This window comes from Nesoenas mayeri, assembly GCF_963082525.1.
Source record: "Nesoenas mayeri genome assembly, chromosome: 20".
Classification (NCBI taxonomy): domain Eukaryota; kingdom Metazoa; phylum Chordata; class Aves; order Columbiformes; family Columbidae; genus Nesoenas; species Nesoenas mayeri.
In genome coordinates, this window is record NC_137569.1 from 942,296 (window position 1) to 963,578 (window position 21,283).

General features: G+C 51.4%; 1 protein-coding gene across 1 annotated transcript in view; it reads left to right on the forward strand.

Annotated features, from left to right (window-relative positions):
- Positions 1–14,017, forward strand: part of NF1 (neurofibromin 1) — a 68,855-nt gene extending 54,838 nt beyond the window's left edge. The window contains exons 48-58 of the mRNA XM_080356787.1: positions 107–233; positions 743–874; positions 1,358–1,493; positions 2,241–2,398; positions 3,266–3,388; positions 4,041–4,168; positions 4,874–4,974; positions 5,238–5,380; positions 6,183–6,229; positions 6,872–7,088; positions 10,398–14,017. Of these exons, the coding sequence (XP_080212913.1) occupies positions 107–233; positions 743–874; positions 1,358–1,493; positions 2,241–2,398; positions 3,266–3,388; positions 4,041–4,168; positions 4,874–4,974; positions 5,238–5,380; positions 6,183–6,229; positions 6,872–7,088; positions 10,398–10,540 (1,455 nt within the window). The 3' untranslated portion in view covers positions 10,541–14,017. The remainder of the gene's footprint in view (positions 1–106; positions 234–742; positions 875–1,357; positions 1,494–2,240; positions 2,399–3,265; positions 3,389–4,040; positions 4,169–4,873; positions 4,975–5,237; positions 5,381–6,182; positions 6,230–6,871; positions 7,089–10,397) is intronic.
- The last annotated feature ends 7,266 nt before the right edge of the window (positions 14,018–21,283 follow it).

The following is a 21,283-nucleotide window of genomic DNA, read 5'->3' on the forward strand; positions in this document are numbered from 1 at the left end:
TGAGCAAACCCTCAGAAAATCACTGCTTTGTCACTTTTTAAAAAGCACTTGAGATGTGATGAGTGACTTTCAACGAGGCACTCGTGTTTTGTTTTCCCTGGGTCAGAGCCCAGAAGAGGTCTTCATGGAGATCAGGAGACCCCTCGAGTGGCACTGCAAGCAGATGGATCATTTTGTTGGGCTGAATTTCAACTCCAACTTTAACTTTGCGCTAGTGGGACACCTCCTGAAAGGTGAGGATACAGATTGCTGTTCGTTTTACATACAGAAATAAAAACAAGTCCGAGGACAAGGGGGAAAAAATAGGTGGTGGATTTCAAGTCACTTGGATTAAGAATAGATACAGAATTCAATGTTCTTTGACCGGAGCACGTTGCCAGGTTTCCCGTGTCGGAGCTGCCCCGGGCTCTGTGGCTCCATGCGCTGCAGCGCTCGCTGCTTCCCCGGGCCGCTGGCTCTGTGTGTCGGCCTCTGCTCAGGCTCGCTGCTGCTTTTGGAAGATAGATGTGTGAGATAATAGGTATAGCCACAGACATTTGAAATCTTACGGTTTTGTGGGAAGGGACAGAAAAAAATAGTCTTGAACGTGCAGTTTCTGTTAGCGTTGTGCTTCCTTACTGTTTACATGAAGTTTCCTGAGAACATGCTGAAAAATATTTATAAATATTTGAAAAATGTTAAAGCTACATAAATATGCACTAAAATTAAATCTAATATTTGGTTTCTTAACCTCGTTTCTTAGGGTACAGGCATCCCTCTCCCACCACTGTAGCAAGAACAGTAAGGATTTTGCACACACTACTGGCTCTGGTTAACAAACACAGGAACTGTGACAAGTTTGAGGTGAACACCCAGAGCGTGGCTTACCTGGCAGGTAACGTGGAACAAACCCTCGTTAAACCTGTGCTAACGGAACAGGAATGGATTCCTGTGGGAATTGTGGTGGGTTTGGGCTGACACAATTGTACCAACATAAGGGAAACCTGTAAGCGGGATGGGCAGGAGTCAGCGGGCTGGGGACCCGCGTTGCAGCTCCTCGTGCACCGAGGGCTGCCCGGGCGGCTGGGAAGGTGCATCGGGGAGGCCGAACATTCCTTCAAACATTTGGATTTCGTGGGGTCTGAAAACAGAAATTATGACCATGTGAGAGCAAATGTTTAAGTTGTGTAATTCTAACTGGATGGGGAATAGAATTCTTCAATGACCTACTTTTAATCTGTACATCTCAGGAAGGTGTAATTACATCTCAGCGATCATCTTTATACTAAGTAAAAAATGAAATGGATGGAATTTTGCTTGCGTTCTTCAATGTGTTCCGACTGTGGAAAACTCATGTTAGCTTGCTTTGAATTTTCAGCTCTGCTGACAGTATCTGAGGAAGTTCGAAGCCGCTGCAGCCTAAAACATAGGAAATCCCTGTTGTTGACAGACGTTTCAATGGAAAATGTTCCTATGGATACATATCCCATACATCACAGTGACACTAGCTATAGGTTGGTTGTCTGACTTTTAGATGTCATCCAAAGTTCAATGTCTATTTGTTGTAGTAAGTTATCTAAAGGTAACTGTGGTATATTGAAAACTGAAGCCTGTTTCATAAAGTGAAGGTGAAGTTCTCTCATTAGTTCCAGACCAATATGCTGCTGATACTGAGATGTCATGACGCAGAGTCACAGAGAAATCTGGGTACCAAATTCCTATAGATTTAATGTTGAGATCAGTAAAGCCATTTCAGAGCTTAGCTGCTCTGAGGTTCTTATTTTAGAATAAAGTTTAGTTTGTGCTTTTGAGAGCTTCAGGGCACGTACTAAGTAATCACTTGATCCGCGTCATTGGAAAATCTTGACACCTTTAGCCTGTGTCTGAGCTGCCCTGGAGCTCAGCTGAGAGATCAACCCTGAAGTGCCATGGGGAGCCAGTTTCTGAACTCAGAATCTCCTTTGAGCATCCAGCATTATTAAATATCTTACGTCTTGCCTCATAGGCTGATCTGTTTGTGTTCTTTTCATTGCTTTACTTGGTATCTCTTGATCACTACATTTGTATCAGATTGCGAGTTATCTCTGCTTCAGACATTTTTGCGAGCAAAGTGATTGCTGTTTCTTAATCTGTATTTTTGGGAGATTAAGCTGCTAGGAAAGATGGTTTTATGTAAGGATAGTATGGCTAGTTGAAAAGTGTATGCCTAAATGTGCACGGTTTTAAAGGTTTTTCTTAATTGAATTTCTCTGCACTTTCAGGACACTAAAGGAGAACCAGCCCTGGTCATCCCCGAAGGGGTCGGACAGACACCTGGCTGCCAGCTACCCCACCGTGGGGCAGATCAGCCCTCGGACCCGCAAATCCATGAGCTTGGATATGGGGCAGCCTTCCCAAGCAAACACTAAAAAGCTGCTAGGTTATTAAAAACTCATTTCCTAATTTGTCTACTGAATGCCTCAGGAAGTGTTACTGCAGAAAAAGGACTTGTATTTATTCTGACTTCAAGTGCTGATTCCTGATGCAGAGGAATATATGCAGTTTCAACAAATTACAAATTGGAGAACCCTGTACAGTTATCTTGGTTCTTGATCACAAAGTGGGGGAAGCTGAAGTGACACAGGAAATGTGCGTGCTGAAGGAGAGGAAAAATAGGGGGCGGAAAGAAGAAGATACTCCAGATGCTAAAGAGCCGTAGTGCCAGTTTTCTGCCACCAGCCTGAATACCTGAGCTTAGCAACCGCATCCACTGCTCTGTCTTGTGCTGGGAGAGATGGTCCCAAAACATTTCACATGTTTTGGAAGCAATCTGATTTTGATTCATGGCTTCTCAGTGCATTGTGTTTACAAGCAAAGTCTTGATATCAGAGAAACAAGATGAGTTCCTCTGCATAACGGCTGGTGCCCCTTTTACGTTGGATGGTGCATGTGGAGATGAGGGGCATTTCCTTCATTACGATCCTGTTCCTGCTTCCTTCTCAGTAATCACATTTTGGCATGTTAATTGGCTGTGATGTGGTGACCAGGAACCATAGCATGCCCACAGCTTACATATCTGAGTAACTCACATGCTCTGCTCATGTGTATCGTGAAGCATTTTGGAAACTGTGATGGAGAGCGGCATGGTGTGATCGTATTTTCTCTGCCATCCCTGAAAATGGTGAAAATGTCCCCAGATTCCTATCAATAGGTTGTAAATAGGAGAATAGCTTGGCCAGAAAATCAGAAATAGTTAGAATATGGATTTAGGTTTAATGTTTTTAATTGCATGATAAATTGTTTTTAGGTACAAGGAAAAGTTTTGACCATTTGATATCGGACACAAAGGCTCCTAAAAGGCAAGACATGGAATCTGGAATCACAACGCCTCCCAAAATGAGGAGAGTAGCCGAAAATGATTATGAAATGGGTGAGAAACAGGACTAACATTTTAAGAATAATACGAGTTATAATTACTTTGTATATATATACAAAGGATTATTTCTAAATTCAATGTTTATTTGTCTAGGTTACTGCAAGGTAAGGGAGAAACATCTTCCTTAGCAGTGGTTTCTGGAGCACAGGCTTCATGTCACTGGCAACTGAGGGTTGAATTGGAGTTGCTCAGTTTGCAGATGCAGAGTAAGGGGCAGCTGTACGCAGGGTGTACCCGTCCTGCGCACGGGGTGCAGTGACATCCCCGTTTGGCTCTGGAGGAGTTGAGCCCCAGCTGCAGGTTCCTGCGGGAGCTGGTGCCTCGAATGCCTCTCTTCATCTTCCCACTCTGCTTCCTCCGCCCCACCCCAATTGCAATGCAAGACCAGGGCTCTGTGGGCCCCAGGACCTGCCACCCTGGGCCTGTGTTGGCCTCCAGGAAATTGGGGTGATCGTTCGCCATCGATGACGTCCCATGTGGTGGTGCAGCCCTGCCAGGAGGGCAGCGGAGCTGTTGCTTTTACACGTGATGAAAAGGCTGGTGCCCTCTGGAGTTTGCAGATGACTGAGTTTGTGGCGCAAGAGCTAATTCTATTTTGGTTTGGGTTTATTTTGCTTTGGATGAGTTGCTCTCTTTTGTCTGGCAGAAACCCAGAGAATATCACCGCAGCAACACCCACATCTTCGAAAAGTTTCTGTCTCGGAGTCGAACGTCCTCCTGGATGAAGAAGTCCTGACTGACCCCAAAATCCAGGCCCTGCTGCTCACCGTTCTGGTAAGCTCGCTTCCCTCTGCTGCCCGCTCTTCTCTGCTGGTCTCGTCTTCCGAAGCAGCATCCGTGTTCCTTGCAGTGTTTCTGAATTCGTATGGACCAGAGTCACTGGGGTGTGCAAGTCTGTTCTTTCATTGCTGTTCTTCAGACTTTCTGGGAACCACTTACAGCAATTATTGAAATGCTCTTTGAGAGCAAATACTGAATTTCCATTATTCTGTGTTATTTTGTAGAACATGTCCAACAATTGTCCCTTTATCCTGGCAGATTTTTATCACAAACTAATGTTATCTAATAAAGGGATGTGAATATATGATACTGTAAAACTTAAGAAGTGAAATTTGTTGGAATCCCAGTGTAATTGAGTTTAAAAATTATTAGCTAGTACATAGGTACAGTGTGCCGGTGCTTTCTTCGGATGTACCCATACATTTACCGTCCCTGGTAATCCAGAAACTCAGTTGGCACTTTTGTCAGAAACTGACTGGCTACATTTTTTGCCAAAACAGAACCTATTACCAACTGGTTTTATTGTTTCCCATATGCACATAACATAACTTGTTTCCATGGCTACAGAGGACATAAATTAATCTCCGTAGTGCTGCTTTCTGCTATTGAGAAACCTTCCCACCTTAAAGTCCAAGAGCAGCAAAGCCTGTAAGTGCTGCAGTGCGGTGAGAACCGCGCTGACGGCTCGTTCCTCCGCAGGCCACACTGGTCAAGTACACCACGGACGAGTTCGACCAGCGCATCCTCTACGAGTACCTGGCGGAGGCCAGCGTCGTCTTCCCAAAGGTCTTTCCTGTTGTGTAAGTACCTGCGACTCTGGCCCCTCCTTCCAAAGGGCTCTGGACCAGCACAGCTGGAACGTGCTTTAGTGGGCTGGATTGTTAGTACGGTGTTTTGGGAGTGCTGCTCATCACAAGAGTCCTCACTGAACATATAGAGTTGGTTTGTACTTCTCAGATCACTGAGGTTTTGATAATCCCACTTTAACCGCTGTTTGCTGAAGTCGGTTGGGAACTGCAGGTTTATTTAATGATCAAAAATAAGCCACTTCTCTTTTCTTCAGGCATAATTTATTGGATTCCAAGATCAATACCCTTCTGTCACTGTGCCAGGATCCAAATCTGTTGAATCCAATTCACGGGATTGTTCAGAGTGTTGTCTACCATGAGGAGTCTCCACCCCAATACCAAACTTCTTACCTACAGAGTAAATATTCTTCCATTTTTAAAAAATGTGCTGTATTTTAAGTTACATTTACTACTGAAGATGTTTCAGAATTGTTGCAACGCTAGTGGAATAGTCAGTCTTGTGTGGAATCTCTCCAACTTCATAGATCCTGTTAAAAATAACGCGTATTGAAACCCTACTGCCCTGAACACCACAGTGGCTCACTGCAGGTGTGCGCCAGATGTTAAAAGTATTACACCATGTGAGTAAAAAGAACTTGAAAGTCAGTGTTCTGTTTCCACTCACCGATTTAAAGAAATAGAAACTGAATGATGGTGATAAATGATGAGTTTTAAGTTAACCCTGTGAGCTGGGGGTTGGTTTAGTTATTGGTAAGTTCCATGGGGAACCGTTGGGTTGGAGTGCCCAAGCTCACTGTCACACTTGGACACGTAAATCCTGGATATTTTTTATGGTCCTTATTCAAGAGTTTTCCAGGAAGATCCGTAAGGAACAGCTGACAGTTGATAAAACCTTCTATGGTGACAGAAGTTTTAAAAAGAGATGTGTATCCACACGCTAAATTCACCTTTTAAAATACCATCAAGAATTTCTTTGATGACAGTTCTGAAATGTTGAGGGTTTTACAACTTATGTATTTCATTACAAACCAGAATGCCTTAATTTCATCTTACAAATGGTTTGGGCAACATTTAGTGTTGCATCTCCGAACCGAAACGTTCTTTTCCCCCGAAGCGGATCCGGCGGTGCCCCGTGCGCTCCCCGCGCCTGCTGCCGGCTCAGCCTGTGCCCTGCTGCTAACATCCCCTTGTTGTTGTAGGTTTTGGATTTAACGGGTTATGGAGGTTTGCTGGCCCGTTTTCCAAGGTAAGACCAGTACATTATAGATAAATTAATGAGTGGTTTGCCTTCATTTTCTGTATAAAGCACATTGGTGCTCCAGGAAAGATGCAGATAGCGACAGCTCATAGAACCGATATGATGCAGTGAGGTGGAACGACGGCGGGGGCAGGAGCGGCCGGTGTGGAAATGCGCGTTTTTCCAGCCGCTGCTCGGGCCGTGAGCGAGCGTTGGGTTTGGTACGAGCACCCTGCAGCATCGGGTTAAATTGATAAGAGCCGTCATTCCATAAGGACAGATCTGATGTTACAACAGAACGAATGAACGGAGCCCTGGCGCCCGTGCTGCCTGTGGCGGTGGCGCCGGGGCCAGGCCGAGCGGAGCAGCGTTTGGTGTGGGCTGCGCGGGGCTTCACCCACGCGCAGAACGGCTCCTCTTTCCTGACCCTGGGCGTGCACGTGCTGCTGAGGTTTCACCTACGAGTGGTCTGTGGGTGCCTTTAGATTAACCTGGAAAAGAGCACAGATCAGTTTGTACAAATGCTCACATCAAATGCTTTTTAGAACTTACAGGCCAAAGCAGCACGGTATTAGAGCAGTTCAGGAGCAAAGCTCGTAGTGACAGAAAAGTAGAAAGAAAATAACCTTTTTTTTCCCTCCTTACCCCCAGCAAACACAAATCCCAGACTACGCTGAGCTCATAGTGAAGTTTCTGGACGCCTTGATCGACACGTATTTGCCTGGAATCGATGAGGAAGCCAGCGAGGAGTCCCTCCTGACGCCCACGTCCCCGTACCCGCCGGCCGTGCAGAGCCAGCTCAGCATCACCGCCAACCTCAACCTCTCCAACTCCATGACCTCGCTCGCAACGTCCCAGCACTCCCCAGGTCAGGAGCTGCTCGGGCACCGCACGGGGCCGGGAAGTGTGTGGGATTTACCGGGTTTGTAGCCAAACTCAGCTTTGTTGTCTCTTCAAATGTGTTTATGTGTCAAACTTCATCGCATTCTGGAGTCAAGTGAATATTACACTGTTTACTAAGCTCTTACACTGGGATTTCAGAGGTTGGATTTGTCCAGCACAAAACCTCTCTCCCACGTCCTTGCAAATGAAGGGCTGGTGCTCGTGCAGGCAGCGTCACACGGAGGTCCTGCTCTGCCTTGAAGATAAATCAGTATTTGTGTAGATACGTATGGAATACGGGCTCAGGTCAGACTGCTGTATTGCCAGAAATATGCTGATGGTAAAGTGAAGGCAGTCAAAAAAGAAACAGTCATCAAAGGCAGTAAATGGATACAAACACTCAGTTCCTTCTGGCTCGAGGAGAGGGGATTACAGGGAGATGCAGAGGTTAAATTTGACAGCACAAGGTTTTCAGGGTGAAAAATGAAAAACAATTGGCCTTTGTGGGTGTTTCCAGGTCGTATGAAACAGCCTGGAGGGATCACTACTGTGTGAAAGCCTGTGCTTACTGCTTCAGTGCTATTTTCGCATCATCTCTTACTATTTCTGAGTGTTGTGCCTATTTCCGTGAGCAGTCTCTCTTCATTCTGGCGACGTGAACAGAGACGTGGGGTTTGATCAGCGACCTCCAGCTTGCTCAAGCTGTGGACCAGGTTCATTGCATTGCTCCACTTCAATGAACCCTAGTTCGTTTCCCTAGTTTGAACCGTTCTGTTGACCCGTGCAGCTTTGCGTGAGACGCGCTTTGCTTGCTGCGCGGTTTGGTTGTGTGAAAGGCGCACGGCTGGTGCTGCAGACCCGCGCTGAGCGCTCTGGCTTCAGCGCTGGAGCGGCGGTGGCGCCGGGCTCGCGGCACAGCTCGCCCTGCACGGGCAGAGGCTGCCAGAGAAACACAGGGCACTGGGCAAGATCAGACACTGGGAAGGCTGGGCCACAGCGTTTATTGAAGCAGCAGCTGTGGGACTGAAGAGGGATGCAGCTCTGTCACCCGCTTACTCTGATCGGGAGCTGCTGAACACCAAAATCAAGTGTTTGGCAGCACTGAGTGAATTCACATTGAGTTAAAGAAACAGTTTCAGACAAGTGAGTTTTTATTACCATTACAAATACATGAAAAGTTATTTTCTTGCGTCTGGAAGCAACGAGGCGAGATCATTGTTATGAACGTTTTGTCTGTCGTCATCTCTGCTCCTTTCCCCTTGTCATGGACATTATTCACTTACGTTTTCTCTTTCATTCTGTCTGTGAAGCTTCTCTGCCTTGCTCTAAATCTGCAATTTTCATGCAGCTCTCTCATCAAGGTACACTCTATTTCATCATATTTGCACGAAATCCTGCTTGGTCTGCTTTAGGGTTGGGCTCGTGGCATGAGAGGTGGTTTTACTGATCCTTCTGACATAGGAACGGCTGCAGTGCAAGTGCTAAACTGTTGCTTTTCTTGTGTGATGCTGAGAATACAAAGTCACATCCTTAAGAATAAGGTCAATTTGGTAATAGAGAAGTGGCTGCTCAGTACGAGAAATACTCTGCTGCAGGTACTAAGCTAAAATGAAGAACTATTTGATGTGAGCTCCTCAGGTTCACTGGAAGTCAGTTTAACTTGTCGCACACCATCAGAAGTCAGGCACGGGTTCTTGGTGCTGGATTGCAGCAGACAGGAGCCACATGGGGGCTCAGCACCGCCTGGGCTCCGTTTCTGCCTGGAGAAGGCAGCAGCAGCGGCTGCGGAGGTTTCCGTGGGGCTGGCTCCCGCTCTCCCGGCGGCGCGTTGGCGGGACGCCCGCGGGCAGCACTGCGGGCGCTGGACCGGCCTGTGCGGGCCAGATGGGCAGCGAGCTCCTCGTTCCCGCTAATGCCAGTGAGAATCAGCTGCTTAGAGGAATGAGACGTAACTATAGGAGATGTCATTTATAGTAGTAGAATTTTGTTCTAACCTTTTAATTCACTGTCAGGGATCCTGGTGTTTGCTGCTGCTTGTATTTGAGCCTCTCCCGTAAAAGCACCTTCCTGCTCTTCATGCCAGTGCTGCACACGTGCTGCTGGTGCTGCTGAACACACGCCAAACACACTCATGATGTTGCAGCAATAATGTGGCAGCTACACGGAGATATTGCTACAGGAATGACTAACTCACAGCAGCATCGAATAGTTGATTGGAAGCATGTCTGCATTAAACACGGGTCTCAGCTTTTGCATCTTCAAGTCACGGGCTGTGTCCAAAGCTGTTGGAGCACCAGCTCGGCACCCAAGGCTTTCCTGCTCTGTCAGCATGAAGTTCAATAAGCCGCTCATTTTTGAGGTTTGTTTGATGTGCTTCTGTTAGTGAGAGTCACCCAGTCCTGCAGAGCACAGCCAGAGCACCGCCGGAGCTGCTCAGCGCAGTGTGTGCACGGGGCTCCGGAGCCCGTCCACGTTCATCGGCTGCTCCACGAGCCGCCTGCTGCCTGTGCTGGGCTGAACGTACACAACAGCAGGTTCCGTGAAGCTTCCCAGACCCGCCTGTTCTCCGCGTGTCTCCTGTTAATACCCTGCTTAGAAAACTCTTTCTTTCACTGTCCTTGTTATTGTTGGTTCCTTTTTTCTTACTCTCAGTTTGCCAGGGTTTAAATCATTGTAGTTGGTGTCTGCACTTTGACACTGAACTCTGGAAGTGAATACCTGCATCGCTTCCATTGCTGCTGGGCACGATCAGCCAGCTGAGCCTCCCGTTCCCCCGGCAGTGAGACACAGTCCTCCAAACACTCATTTGTACGTTATGTGCTTCTACCAGTCTCTATTTGTGAGCCGAGATGCAGTGTTGGGGGAATGTAGGTACTTGAATGCACACGAATCTTCTCTGGTAGCAAGAATCAGCCTCTGCCATTGCGACAGAAATGTGCACGATCCAAAACGAGCCTTCCACCCTGTGCAGTTCCCCCAGTTAATGGCAGCTGTTGATTTTTGGCGGAGGAAGCGCCCGGATTTGAGAGTCTGTCAGTTCTTGCTCCTGGAGAGCGCAAAACCCAGAAGACTTGAGTCAAATGCTTCCATTTGCTCAGTCTTCCCAAAACCGGAGTGGGAAGAGGCTTTGTGGCCTGGAGGACTTTGATGTGGTGCTTTCGGTGGGTTGGGCACCAGTGTGAGTGTGCTGTGATGGGGGAGCTGTCCCTGCCGCGCGGAGCCGAGCGGCGTCGGCAGAACACGCCGTTCTGCACGTGCCGAGCTCCGGGTTCACTCGGCCCTTGTGTTTCCGCAGGGATCGACAAGGAGAACGTGGAGCTCTCGCCCACCGCCGGGCACGCCAACAGCGGGAGGATGCGCCACGGCTCCGCCAGCCAGGTGCAGAAGCAGCGGAGCGCCGGCAGCTTCAAGCGACACAGCATCAAGAAGATCGTGTGACTATTTCTTTCTTTCTGTGTTTTGGAAACTGACGAGCAGGCGCGGCGCCCGCGCGGGGCCCTCCGCCGCTTTGATGCTGCACTTCACTTTTAAAGTTCCCATCATGTCCGCCGTGTTGCCAGATGATCAACTCTTGAAACATTGCTTGAATTTTAATGCCTTCATTTCCTCTCTTGTGTTTTCGATCTAAGCCAGTGTTTCAGAACCACGTACGGAGCTCCCGGCGGCCGCTGGAGCCGCGGGTGCGGAGTCCCCAGCGCTGCAGCACCGGCTCGTGTCCGCGCACGGAAGCCATTCCCATAGACAGCGCTGCGTGCTCTATTCCCTGCCTTGTTTGTGTCTCTCTAAAGGACAGCGCTCGTCCTTCCTCTGTTTGCACACTTTGCAAGGTAGAGGCTTTATGAGCCAGGGGAAGTTACTTAATCCTGGTTTTAATTCAAACCTGTAACATTTTTAGCTGTGGACTTTTTTTTACCGTACTTAAACTTACGATAGCCACAGTACAATAAGCTTAACCAGAAGTGGTGGATTAGATTTTATTTCTGGTAATTAGCAATAAATTTGAGAAGACCAAGAGGCTGCACGAGTCCCATTCATTGCCCAGCCCCCGTAGCTTCACGTGCTTGGACTGTATATGGACCAGACTGGATGAACTGACTTTTTTCCAAAGCTGTAATTTAACTGCACTAAGAAAGGTCGTATAGCGGGAAGAAAATCACCGAGAACCGACCATTACGCTCTCGTTGTAGCACTGTTGAAAATGTATTGCTTTCTTCCACTTAGCACAGGCTTTGGTTTTGCCGTTCCCCCAGCAGCACGGCGAGCGGCTCCCGGCAGCACCGGTAGAGTTCCAGCACCGGGAGCGCGTTGGGCACAGCTGCTGTTGTGCTGCCCACGCAGTGACGTAGAAACAGTCACGTTTGCTTAAGGTACATGAATTTAACCATAACTGACGCTGTGTCAAACGCAGGTCACGCCCGAGTGTTCGCAGTGCGATTCCTGTGTCGACACCGACGTCCCGCGGGACTGCAGGGGTTGGGTGTGCGGAGGTCGGTACTCGGGGGTCACGCAAAGCGGAGCCGCAGCGACCCTCCTGTGTCCCGCGGGAACCAGCGGCAAGAGGCTGTCGAGGAAAAATAGTATATCCACTACCTAAAACAAAATCCTCTAGTGCAATGTTGTCAGTGGCTTTCAGTAAATCAAACTCCACAGCTAAATGATTAGAGAATGGTACAATTTAGTGTTCAGACTTTATTGCTATAGCACATAATTCACATGTATCCACACAGTAACAATGTAACATTTATGTAAATAAAAATACCTTTATTGTATTGATTCATAAAATAACAATTTCTTTAATTTGTTTACAGTCCTGGAAAAACTATGAACACAAACTTAATATGCAAATAGTTTGCCAAAACAAGAGGAAAGCTTAGAGTTAGCAGTCTCGAAATAGATCCCCTAGGAAATACGAAGACTTGTGCAATTCCCCCCATTTTAGCTGCTGGTGGCGCAGAAGCCGCGGTGGAGCCGCAATGGAGCTGCGGTGGAGCCGCGGTTCTGAGCGGCCCGAGCTGTGCGGGTGAGGCCGGAGCTGCCGGGTGGTCAGTGGCTGTGGCAGCGTCGCTGCCCTCGGCACCCGCTGGCGCTGAACCGCGGGTCGCAGCCCTTTCCGTTGCGCTGCAGACAATGAATTGCAGAAGCCTGAAGATTGGGAGGTTGGAGGAGAAAAGAACCTCTTGTAAGGTATATTTGCTGTGAGAAAATCCAGCTTTCTGATGCTTCTCCTATGAGCAGATTCTCTTTAAACAGAAATAGGATTCCAGATGAACTACGGAGTCAGTTTTGTTTGGACTGGGTGCATTTTAGAGTAACTCTGTCAAGATTTTGCATTGCCTATATGAAAAGTGTCCCTAAATTAGAATTAATGCATTTTTTTAAATACATATAATGGGAAATCAAATGGACAGTGATTCAAAATTACTTTTTATCTGGGAACCAGAACTGCTCCCGGCGCACAGTCCCAGCTGAAAAACCTGCTGTCTGCATCAAGGCAGTTGAGCAAATGTAATTGATTCTGTTTCTGGGAGGAGGGGGCGCCGTCCCGTGTTTCGGGGTGCGCTCCGCTGAGAGGACGAGACCGTTCTCAGAGCAGGGGTGTCAAACGCGGGGCAGCGGGGGCTGAATTTGGCCGTGATTACAGTCGATGGCCGAGGTTTAACGTGGGATCCCATGCACCCCGATCCACAGTAGGGTCCCTGCAGCCCAGCAGCTGGGGAGCTCGAGCTGGGAGCAAGGGGGGAACACGACCTTTCTTTAACAATTAAACTTCTGTTGGTAATCAGTTGTTCAGTGCCTTACTGTCACTCCCAGCACTCGGCCCGCTCCCTCCAGCAGCCATCGCTGTCACTTTGCCTTTTCCTCCCTCCCGTTTGTTCTCTCCTGCTGTGCCGTTCCCCCCTGCTCTGCTGGTTCTCGGGTGCTCGGGGTCCCCTCGCCGGCGGCTGCAGGTGCCGGTGGAGCCGGATCCGAGTTCCAACCGCAGCCGCTGCGCTCGGGGTGCTGGGAAATGAAACCTGTGTTCCAAACAAACCTGACTTCGGCCCGCGGACCACGCGCCCCCGGCACGGGGCGGCGCGTTTGACACCCCTCTTCTTCCATCGCGCGCTGACCGCAGCGCAGTACTGTAAAGGTGATGAGCGCTTCGTTTGTGTTTGTATTTTCCCTGACTTAAAGATAATTCAGTAGTATTTGAATAGTGCATAACCTGTTAATTACGCCGATGTTTCTGCTTTAATGTGCATGAAGTTTCCAGACCAGGGAGCATTTCTCACCGAGCTGTGGAGCGTCCCAGGGCTGCTCCCGGCTGGCCTGTAGGTTTTAGGGCTTTTTCTGTTTCATCCTAAGGGTAGTTTTTTCCAAATGTAACGAAGCACGTCTCATTGTTATGCAACAAACTTACCACAAAGTCACTTTTAGTGTTGGTCCCACCATTTTTTTTAATGCAGTATATTCACCTGTAAATAGTTTTTGTGTAAAATTTGACAGAAAAGTATATTTACTACACTGTAAATACATGTGACAATATATTGTATTATTTTGCTTTTTTGTAAAGCAGTTAGTTGCTGTATATGTATAACATACAAATTTGATTATTCTAGTGTTAGTAACGGTTAACTACTACTACTCCTTCCTGCTGTTGTGTTACGTCATTTACAGAAAGCTGTGTACTATAAACTTACACTGTGTATGATATCTCACTATTTCCATTTGGGCCTCGACTTTGAAAACGTTTCCTTGATCTACAATCCTGTTCATAGTGTAAGCAAGCGTGCGGCAGGCGGGAGAGCCCCGCCGGCGCGGCCGCGGTCGGTGCTGTAGGTAACATGGTAGGAACCGGGTTCAGATAATTGTTGTTCGCCCCTTTCCCCTCATGTATGTACTTGCCCTTTTTTTTTGAAGTAAAATGTAAATTGAACCTGCTCCCCGTTGTGCGGAGGTCATTGGCTGTGCGGGGGGTGCGGGGAGCGCTGGGACACGGGCGGTTCCGGCGCCGGTCCCGGACACCCCTGTGGGGCGGCATCGCTGCGAGTCCTCTGCGTCTCCAAACAGTCGGTTCTTGGGCTGACGCTGCTACGTTCAACAAGCTCTGAAATGAAAATAATCCCAGGGTTGTGTGGGTGGAGAGCACAGAAGAACATCTCCCGTGACGTGACTTGTTAAAACAAGTACAGGTTTGGTTTTGAAAGCAGTCATGAAAAAGGTCTGACGACTGCATCTTCGGGGATATTCAAACGATAGTGCTATAAATAGTGATGAGTAACTATTTGTTGAAGAAAATCCCTCTGAACTACTAAATCGGGGTTGGTTGGTTTGTTTTCTCGCGCTGTCCCTCGGAAGCACCGGCAACGTCCGCTGCGCTGCTGCCCGCGCTGGCCGGCGCGCCGGAGAGCGAGGCCTGTGCAGGGCACAGGGCACAGGGCGCTCAACGGGACGCAGCGCACAAACAAGAACCGGTTGGCCAGATCTCCGCGGCATGTGAAGTCCCCAGAACAGGGACAGGCCTGGCTGGGCAGTTTTCCAAGCTCAGCTTATCAGCTCTACTTATGCTCAAGGTCTAAGATGCCGGGCGGGAGGAGCTGGTGCCTCTGTCTCCCCTGCACTGGGCTCCGCTCCCTCTGCCCTTACCTGCTTTCTAGGAAGCTCCTCTCACTGGCCGTGCTCCCCAGCTCCTTGCAGCACCAGCCATGGCTTTTTCCCCCTTTTCCTGGTGATTCTCTTTCCCTTTACCGCCACCCCTGCCCTCCTGGGCTCACCACCCGCCAGCCCGACGCTTCCGAGCGGCCTGGAGGGCGCTTAGTGCAGCATCAGGCAGGTACAGGAGGATTTCAGCTCTCGCTGTGCTTGCACACGCAAAGAGGGTGCAATGAAAAGTTGTGCGTAGTGCGGAGAGACCAGCTGTCTGTGAACAGGCACAACTGAACATGGGCCGGGGGCGGCGCGCAACAGCAGCACGGAGCCAAAGCACGGGCTGGTTCAGAGCAACGCGATGTACAGAGGCTCCACAGCCCCACGACACAAACACCAGCGAGGCCACCGGGGTGGCTGAGCCAGCACGACAAAACATGGCGAGGAACTGCTGCGTTTGCCCAAAACACTTCGGATCTGAGCGCCCATGCAGCAGGGATCGAAGAGCAAAGGCTGCCTCTGCGCTGCTGTGAGCTACTCATGTGGAGAGGTGCCCACAGGAAGGGCAGCGGAGGCACCGCCAGCGCCGTGTGCTCCGTCCTGCAGCGCTGCGCTGGATCTTGTTCTCCGGGGCTGTTTTCCCGGCTCTCCCTCCAGCCAGGCCCAGGCCCAGCCCTGTTTGCACTCTGGTCTCACGCAGTTCCTGAAAGAGGGAAAAGTCACAGCTACTCCCTCCCGCAGCGGCAATGCCAGTGACACCGCGCCGCCGCAGCCCAGCTCTGCCTGCTCAGGACAGGAGGGCTCGGCCATGGCGCTGGCAGCACCGCCACAGTCAGCACTCCGCGGTCAGCACGCCGTGGCCAGCACACTGCAGCCAGCACGCCGCGGCCAGCATACAGCGGCCAGCATACCGCGGCCAGCACGCCGTGCAGCCCAGGCTGCCGGCAAAGGCAGCAGCAGCGAGCAGCAATGGACAGATGGAACCGGCCGGCGCTGAGTGCACCACCCTGCTGTGGCACCGGGAGGACCGGATCAAACACCCTGCAAAGCAATTCAGCCGGTGCATCTTGTTGGCCTTTAATCTTCCAGTTGTTTGAGATGTTAATGGATATACCTGTAATTTACAACAAAGAAGAAGAAATTGGCCTCAAGAACGCTGACATGCCTTACCTGTTATTCCTTATTTTCGGTAATGCTTTTACTTTGTATGGTGCCAGCTTTTCTTGCCAGGAACATTTGTTTGCTTTTTAAATCATCGTGAAAATTGAACTGCTCTGAACAAAAAGATTGAGGTAAATTGGGAACTTTTCACAGGAAAATACTGATGAATTAGTAATTTAGGAAGGACAGTCCTGCTCAGACATGATCTGTGATCTAAGTTACTCATTTACACTCTCTAATGTACGAACTGCTTGCTGCATACCTGTGTAAATAAACAACTGAGCAGGTTTAACTGCAGCCAGCCTGGTTAGTCAGGCCATGAACCTCCCCGCTGTCCTGCTGTGGAGGTGTTTACAACAGGTTTCCTGCAGCACCACGGAGCACAGAACACAGAACACACCGTGTACAGCCAGGCAGGCTCACGGGGCAGAAAACCCCTGCAGAACGGAGACCTGGTTACTGGAAAAGGAAGGAGGCTAATGTGGGAGTGACCGATTACTTCTGGGTGACAAGGAAGATGAGGATTTCACGGGTACTCTGCTGTTCTGCTGCTGCAGCTACGCAGTGACCTTGCCCAAACATGCATTTCGCATCGTGCTCAGCGCTGGCAGACAGCGGCTCCGCTCCCGCAGCGCTGCAGCCGCCGGCCCATAGGTTCGCTGTACAATATTTTGCCATCAGCATTTGCCTAAAACTTCGTGTGAAGCGCAGATTGCTGAGTTGCTTGCACAGCACAGGGGAGGCTTGCAGTGCGCGCTGGCGGGAGACAAGCCAGAGCCTGGGCTCCGGGAACGGGGCCGATGGTGCCGGCAGGGAACGGGCCGAGCGGGTGCCGGTGCTCTCTGCAGCCTCTGGGAACCGTGACGGGCAAGAGGCGCCAAGAGCCGCCCCGGGCGCCCCGCAGAGGTGGATCGGCCGCCCCAGGCCGGGGCGCCCGGGGCTGCCCCACGAGCGGGAAACTGTCGCCGCAGCTCCCGGGCTGCGGGCAGCGGCTGCGGGCGGACCGGGCGCGGCGCCATCCGCCCGGGGTGCGGGCGCACAGAGCCGGGCGAGACTGCGCCTAGGCGGCACCGCATCGAATCCCCGCGAGCGCCGAGCGAGAGAGGCGGGAGACGCGGCACCGCGCCCGCGGAACCCGCACCGAGCCCGCACCGGGTCCGCTCCGCTCCCGGGGCAGTGCGCGTGCGCAGCGCGTGCGGGGCGCGGCCTCGCGGCGCTCTCGCGAGAGGGGCGTGGCGGGGGGCGTGCCGGCGCGCGGCTGCATGTCCCAGCCGGGCGGCCCGGCCGGGCTGCACGTGGGCTCGGCGCGGGGGCGGCGGCACCGGGGGCACCGGGGCCGGGCTGGGCTCCGGACCGGCCGGCAGTTCCGCAGGTACCGCCGCGCGGGGTCGGCCGGGCCCTCGGGGAGCGCTGGGTCCGCTGCCCCGGGCTGTCAGCCGGCCAGCGACCCGCAGGGCTGCCGCTCCCGGGAGCGGGGCGGGGGGGGCCGTGCCGGGCCGGGCGCGCTGTCCTCCGGGCGCGCTGCCGCTCGTTAGGCCGCAGCGGGAGCGGCCCCGCACGGCCCGGCCGCGCACAAGGTCAGCGGCGCCGCGCTCGGGCCCGGCCCGGCCCGGAGGTCACCCCGGCGGGGCCGCGCTGGGGGCGCGGGGCTCAGGCTCCCGGCGGCTCTGCCCGGGCTGTGCCGGCGGCGCCGAGCGCGGGGGCCGGGCCGGGGAGCGGAGCGGGGCCGGGGGCCTGGAGGTTCGCTGGGAGGAACAAGCGGCAGCTCTGTCTTGCCGTGTTCGATGTGCTCGCTGCGCGTTGCCCGCTCGGCAGCGGCGGGGCCGGTGAGCGCGCGCAGGAGCGGGGCCGCCGCGGGCCCGGGGGCGGCGCGGGGCGCTGCTGACCGTGAGTCATTCCCGCCGCGAGCCGCGCTGGAGCCGCCGGGCAGCGAGGGGCAGGGGCGGCCGAAGTGCTGCAGACTTGCTGGTGAAGATTAAGGGTGTCTTGTGCTGTCTCTTGCATGTCTGGTATGGCAGGCTTGCTTATTTTATGCTAATAGTTGATACAAACTGTTATTAGTACACTTTTCATATATGGCAGTGACTTCTATTTGTTTGCAAGCCAGTGTGGAGTATAGTCAGGAGCAAAGGAATTGCATTATTGCTGTTGAGGACTGGAAGAATCCTTGTTGTCTGGCTTTTTTTCCCCCCTCTTTTCTTTTTTCTTCTTTCCTTTCCTTGAAACAAGTGACATCTAAGTTACTCCTATTCTAGAACTGGGCAATTTGATCTGTGTCTGGCTAAGCTCTTTATTGCAGCCTGATAAGTTACATGGTGAAGCAGAGACCACAGAGTGAACAGGCATCTCAGGAGAGGCATACTTTCCATGAGAATTATCTGTCATAGTAGGAAATGGCAACGAAAGCTGCATTTGACCATAGTGTGTCTGTTAAGGAGAAGTAAGGAGCTGCAGAGTGGCAGTAATTGTGACTTTCTGTGTTTGCAGGGCCACGTGCTGCCTGGTGGTTGTGCCAGCACCTGGGAGTGTTATCTGAGCCTCTGTGGACTTTGTCTCAGGTGAAAGGAAATGGCTGTTGCTGTGGAAAGTAGTAGCAGGAGATGGTAACTTTACTTTTCTCCTGTTTGCTTTGCGCCTGTGAATGATCTACTGAGCTCCAGCCGCGCCGTGCGCGGTGCGGCCCCGGCAGGACGCGTGGTGCCAGGTCCGGCCGTGTCGGGGGAGCACGGGGACCAGAGTGGTCCCGGGGCCGTGGGAACAGCCGCGCTGAGCTCGCTCCTCCGCCAGGGTCACGCTCTGACCCACCTCGAGCCACTTAACCTCCTCGTTCTTTAATGAGCTTCCTGTGCAAAGGGTGAGATGCTGTGCAGGCATCCCCTGAGCTCCTGTACCTGTCATCGTGTCATCTCCGTGTACCTGGGAGTCTGGAAGGGGTAGTGCAGCGTTACTGCACGTATCTTGGTGGCAAGGTTGAGATTTGACTGATTCACTTGTTTGTCTGTGCCGCCCAGTGCACTGAAGGAAATGACAACCTGTTAGTAGGGGTTTAGGTGAATCTCAGTGGTTGTAGCAATACCCCGTACAAGGGGGTACAGGCTGTTTGCTCTCAGACGTGCAGTGGGTGGTATTGTTGGGGTGGAGGGTCTGCACGGATGGTGCTGCAGGGGCCCGGTTGTTGCGTGTTCTGGTAACTGCTGCTTGCTTAGGTGAGGTCTCCTGGTCACACGAGTCTACACACCCATTCTAGAAACCAGATTCCTTCTTGGAGATATCTGGAGATGCTTTGAGATACTGATACTGGGGATCGTCAACTGCCTGGAAAGCTCTGGCTGTAACCCAGACACTCCAGAGTACCTGAAATTGGGCACCGGGGATTCCCCTTGGCGCGCAGGGTGTGGGATGGAGGCACCTGCCGTTCAGACCCACCCCGGTACGTGGGGTCCCGCTTCCTGCAGGTCCCCTCGCGAGCTCGGTGTGACAGTGTGAGGGCTGCAGCCGGAGCTGTTCAGAGCCGGCTTTGCTAGGCTGAGACTTGTGTTCGTTTTGAACACCTTGCAGCCTGACTTTGGGGTGTTTGAGAGCAAGGATACTTCTGCTGTAGTGGAATTAGCTGAAGAGCATGATGCTTTAACAGCAACAGGCTCCGCTTGGCTGTGGCTCTCATCTTTCGTGTGCACTTAACTGATGTCAAAAACCCCATTTAAGGTATTTCTAGTGTCCAGGGAGTCTGTAATAAGATCAGGGCTGGTATCCTAGGGGCCCTTAGCAACATCTAGAAGTAATTAAAGAACATTAATTAAAACATTAATTACTTTCAGTTGTTTGGTGTTTCAGATCTAATGACTAGCCTTTTTAAAATGCTGATTTTTAAGTGCAGTGCTCCTGTGGAACTCCTAATGCAAATGGCTGGTTGCATTTCACGAAGCGATGATTAACTTCGGGCGGTCACTTTCACACGCTTGGAAGAAGCCCTTTTATTCCGCAGGTGCTTAATGTTTCCTGGAAATTCAGGCTGTTGAGTTTGCCTCTCGTGGGAATTGCTGCAGGTGGCATGTTTGTGTCACTCGCTCTTTTGCAGATGATCTGTCTTCAGCTGTTTTACTGGAGTTTTATTGTCCCCTACATGGATTCTGTTTAACTTTGCTGCTCCTGCGTTTTGTACCCTGGCTGGAAGGTGAGTCTGGATTTCTGGCTCTGTACATTACTATTAGCAGAGTTTAATGTTTCATAAAAGATGATTTTAAATCATTCTTCAGCAAACAAATCACTGCTTGTAGGCCTGAAGAAGTCCGGATTGCCTTTGACCTCTGCTGCCACCTGGCAATGAGGATGAGAAAATTGCCATGTGCCGAAGCTGGTTTGGACTCCCCGTGTATAAATAGCAGCGGTTCCTGGCACAAGCTCATGATCTGCGTGTGCTGCTTGTGTCAGGGCATTAGCTTCGCATGGGGAGAAACCGTGAGCTGAAAACTCCAAGTCTCTGGATCAAGGGTTGCAGTATGTAGCCCCAAAGTCTTAGGGCTGTGACTGTAGTTTCCCCGTCCTTAAAGAGGAGCCTCTTTTGTTATGAGCTTGGGCTTGTTTTCTGTTTCTTGTTGATATGCAGGGTTAGGGAGAATTCCTTGGTGCTCAGGCACACGGGAGGGACATTGCACATCTCTGCCCTCAGACATTTCCAGCTGCATGGAGTGGAATGTGCTGCTTGCCTCGCAAGGAGAAGGGGCTCTCGTCTCTTGGGCTGAAGTGCCTGTTTTCTGTTCCTTGTGTTTCCTCCAACTTGCTGTGGCTGTCGGAAGGTCACGCAGTCTGTCTTGGCTCTGTTGTTGGAGGAGGACGGCTGGGGCTGGGAGCGGAGCCGCGGCCGCGGGGAAGGCTCCGTGCGGCAGGGCTGCTCGGCGCGGCTGGAGCGCAGATCAAAGCGCAGCCTGGCGCTCTGATTAGGTCTCAAGCTCGTTGTGTGACTTCTCATAGCAAGCTTGCTAATGCACCCGGTTATCTTCCTGCTCGGTCAGTCTGAGTGGCTCTTAGTGAAACCTTTGCTGTTCCTTCCTGCTGTAGATGAATACGAAGTGCCTTTTTTCACAAATGTTTGGTATTCTTCCTCTCTGTGTAGTTCTCTGGCTTACTCTCAGCCAGCCAAGCCTGGGGCACAAGGCTTCCAACTGAACCCCGGCGCCTCTTGCCTCGCTGTTGAAGCCTAGTGCAGCGCTTGTTTTGGGAAGCTGGTTATCAGGTCTGGTTCTGTGACAGCAAACCTCCCGCGAGCCCGTGCTGCTCTGCTGTTTGGTCTCGGCGCTGCCTCTCCTCGCTGTCCTGCAGCCTATCGGTGTGTTGTGATGTAAACCCCACCATTCTGTCTCCTTGAAAGTTCGAGTCTGTTTTTTGTCCCATGTG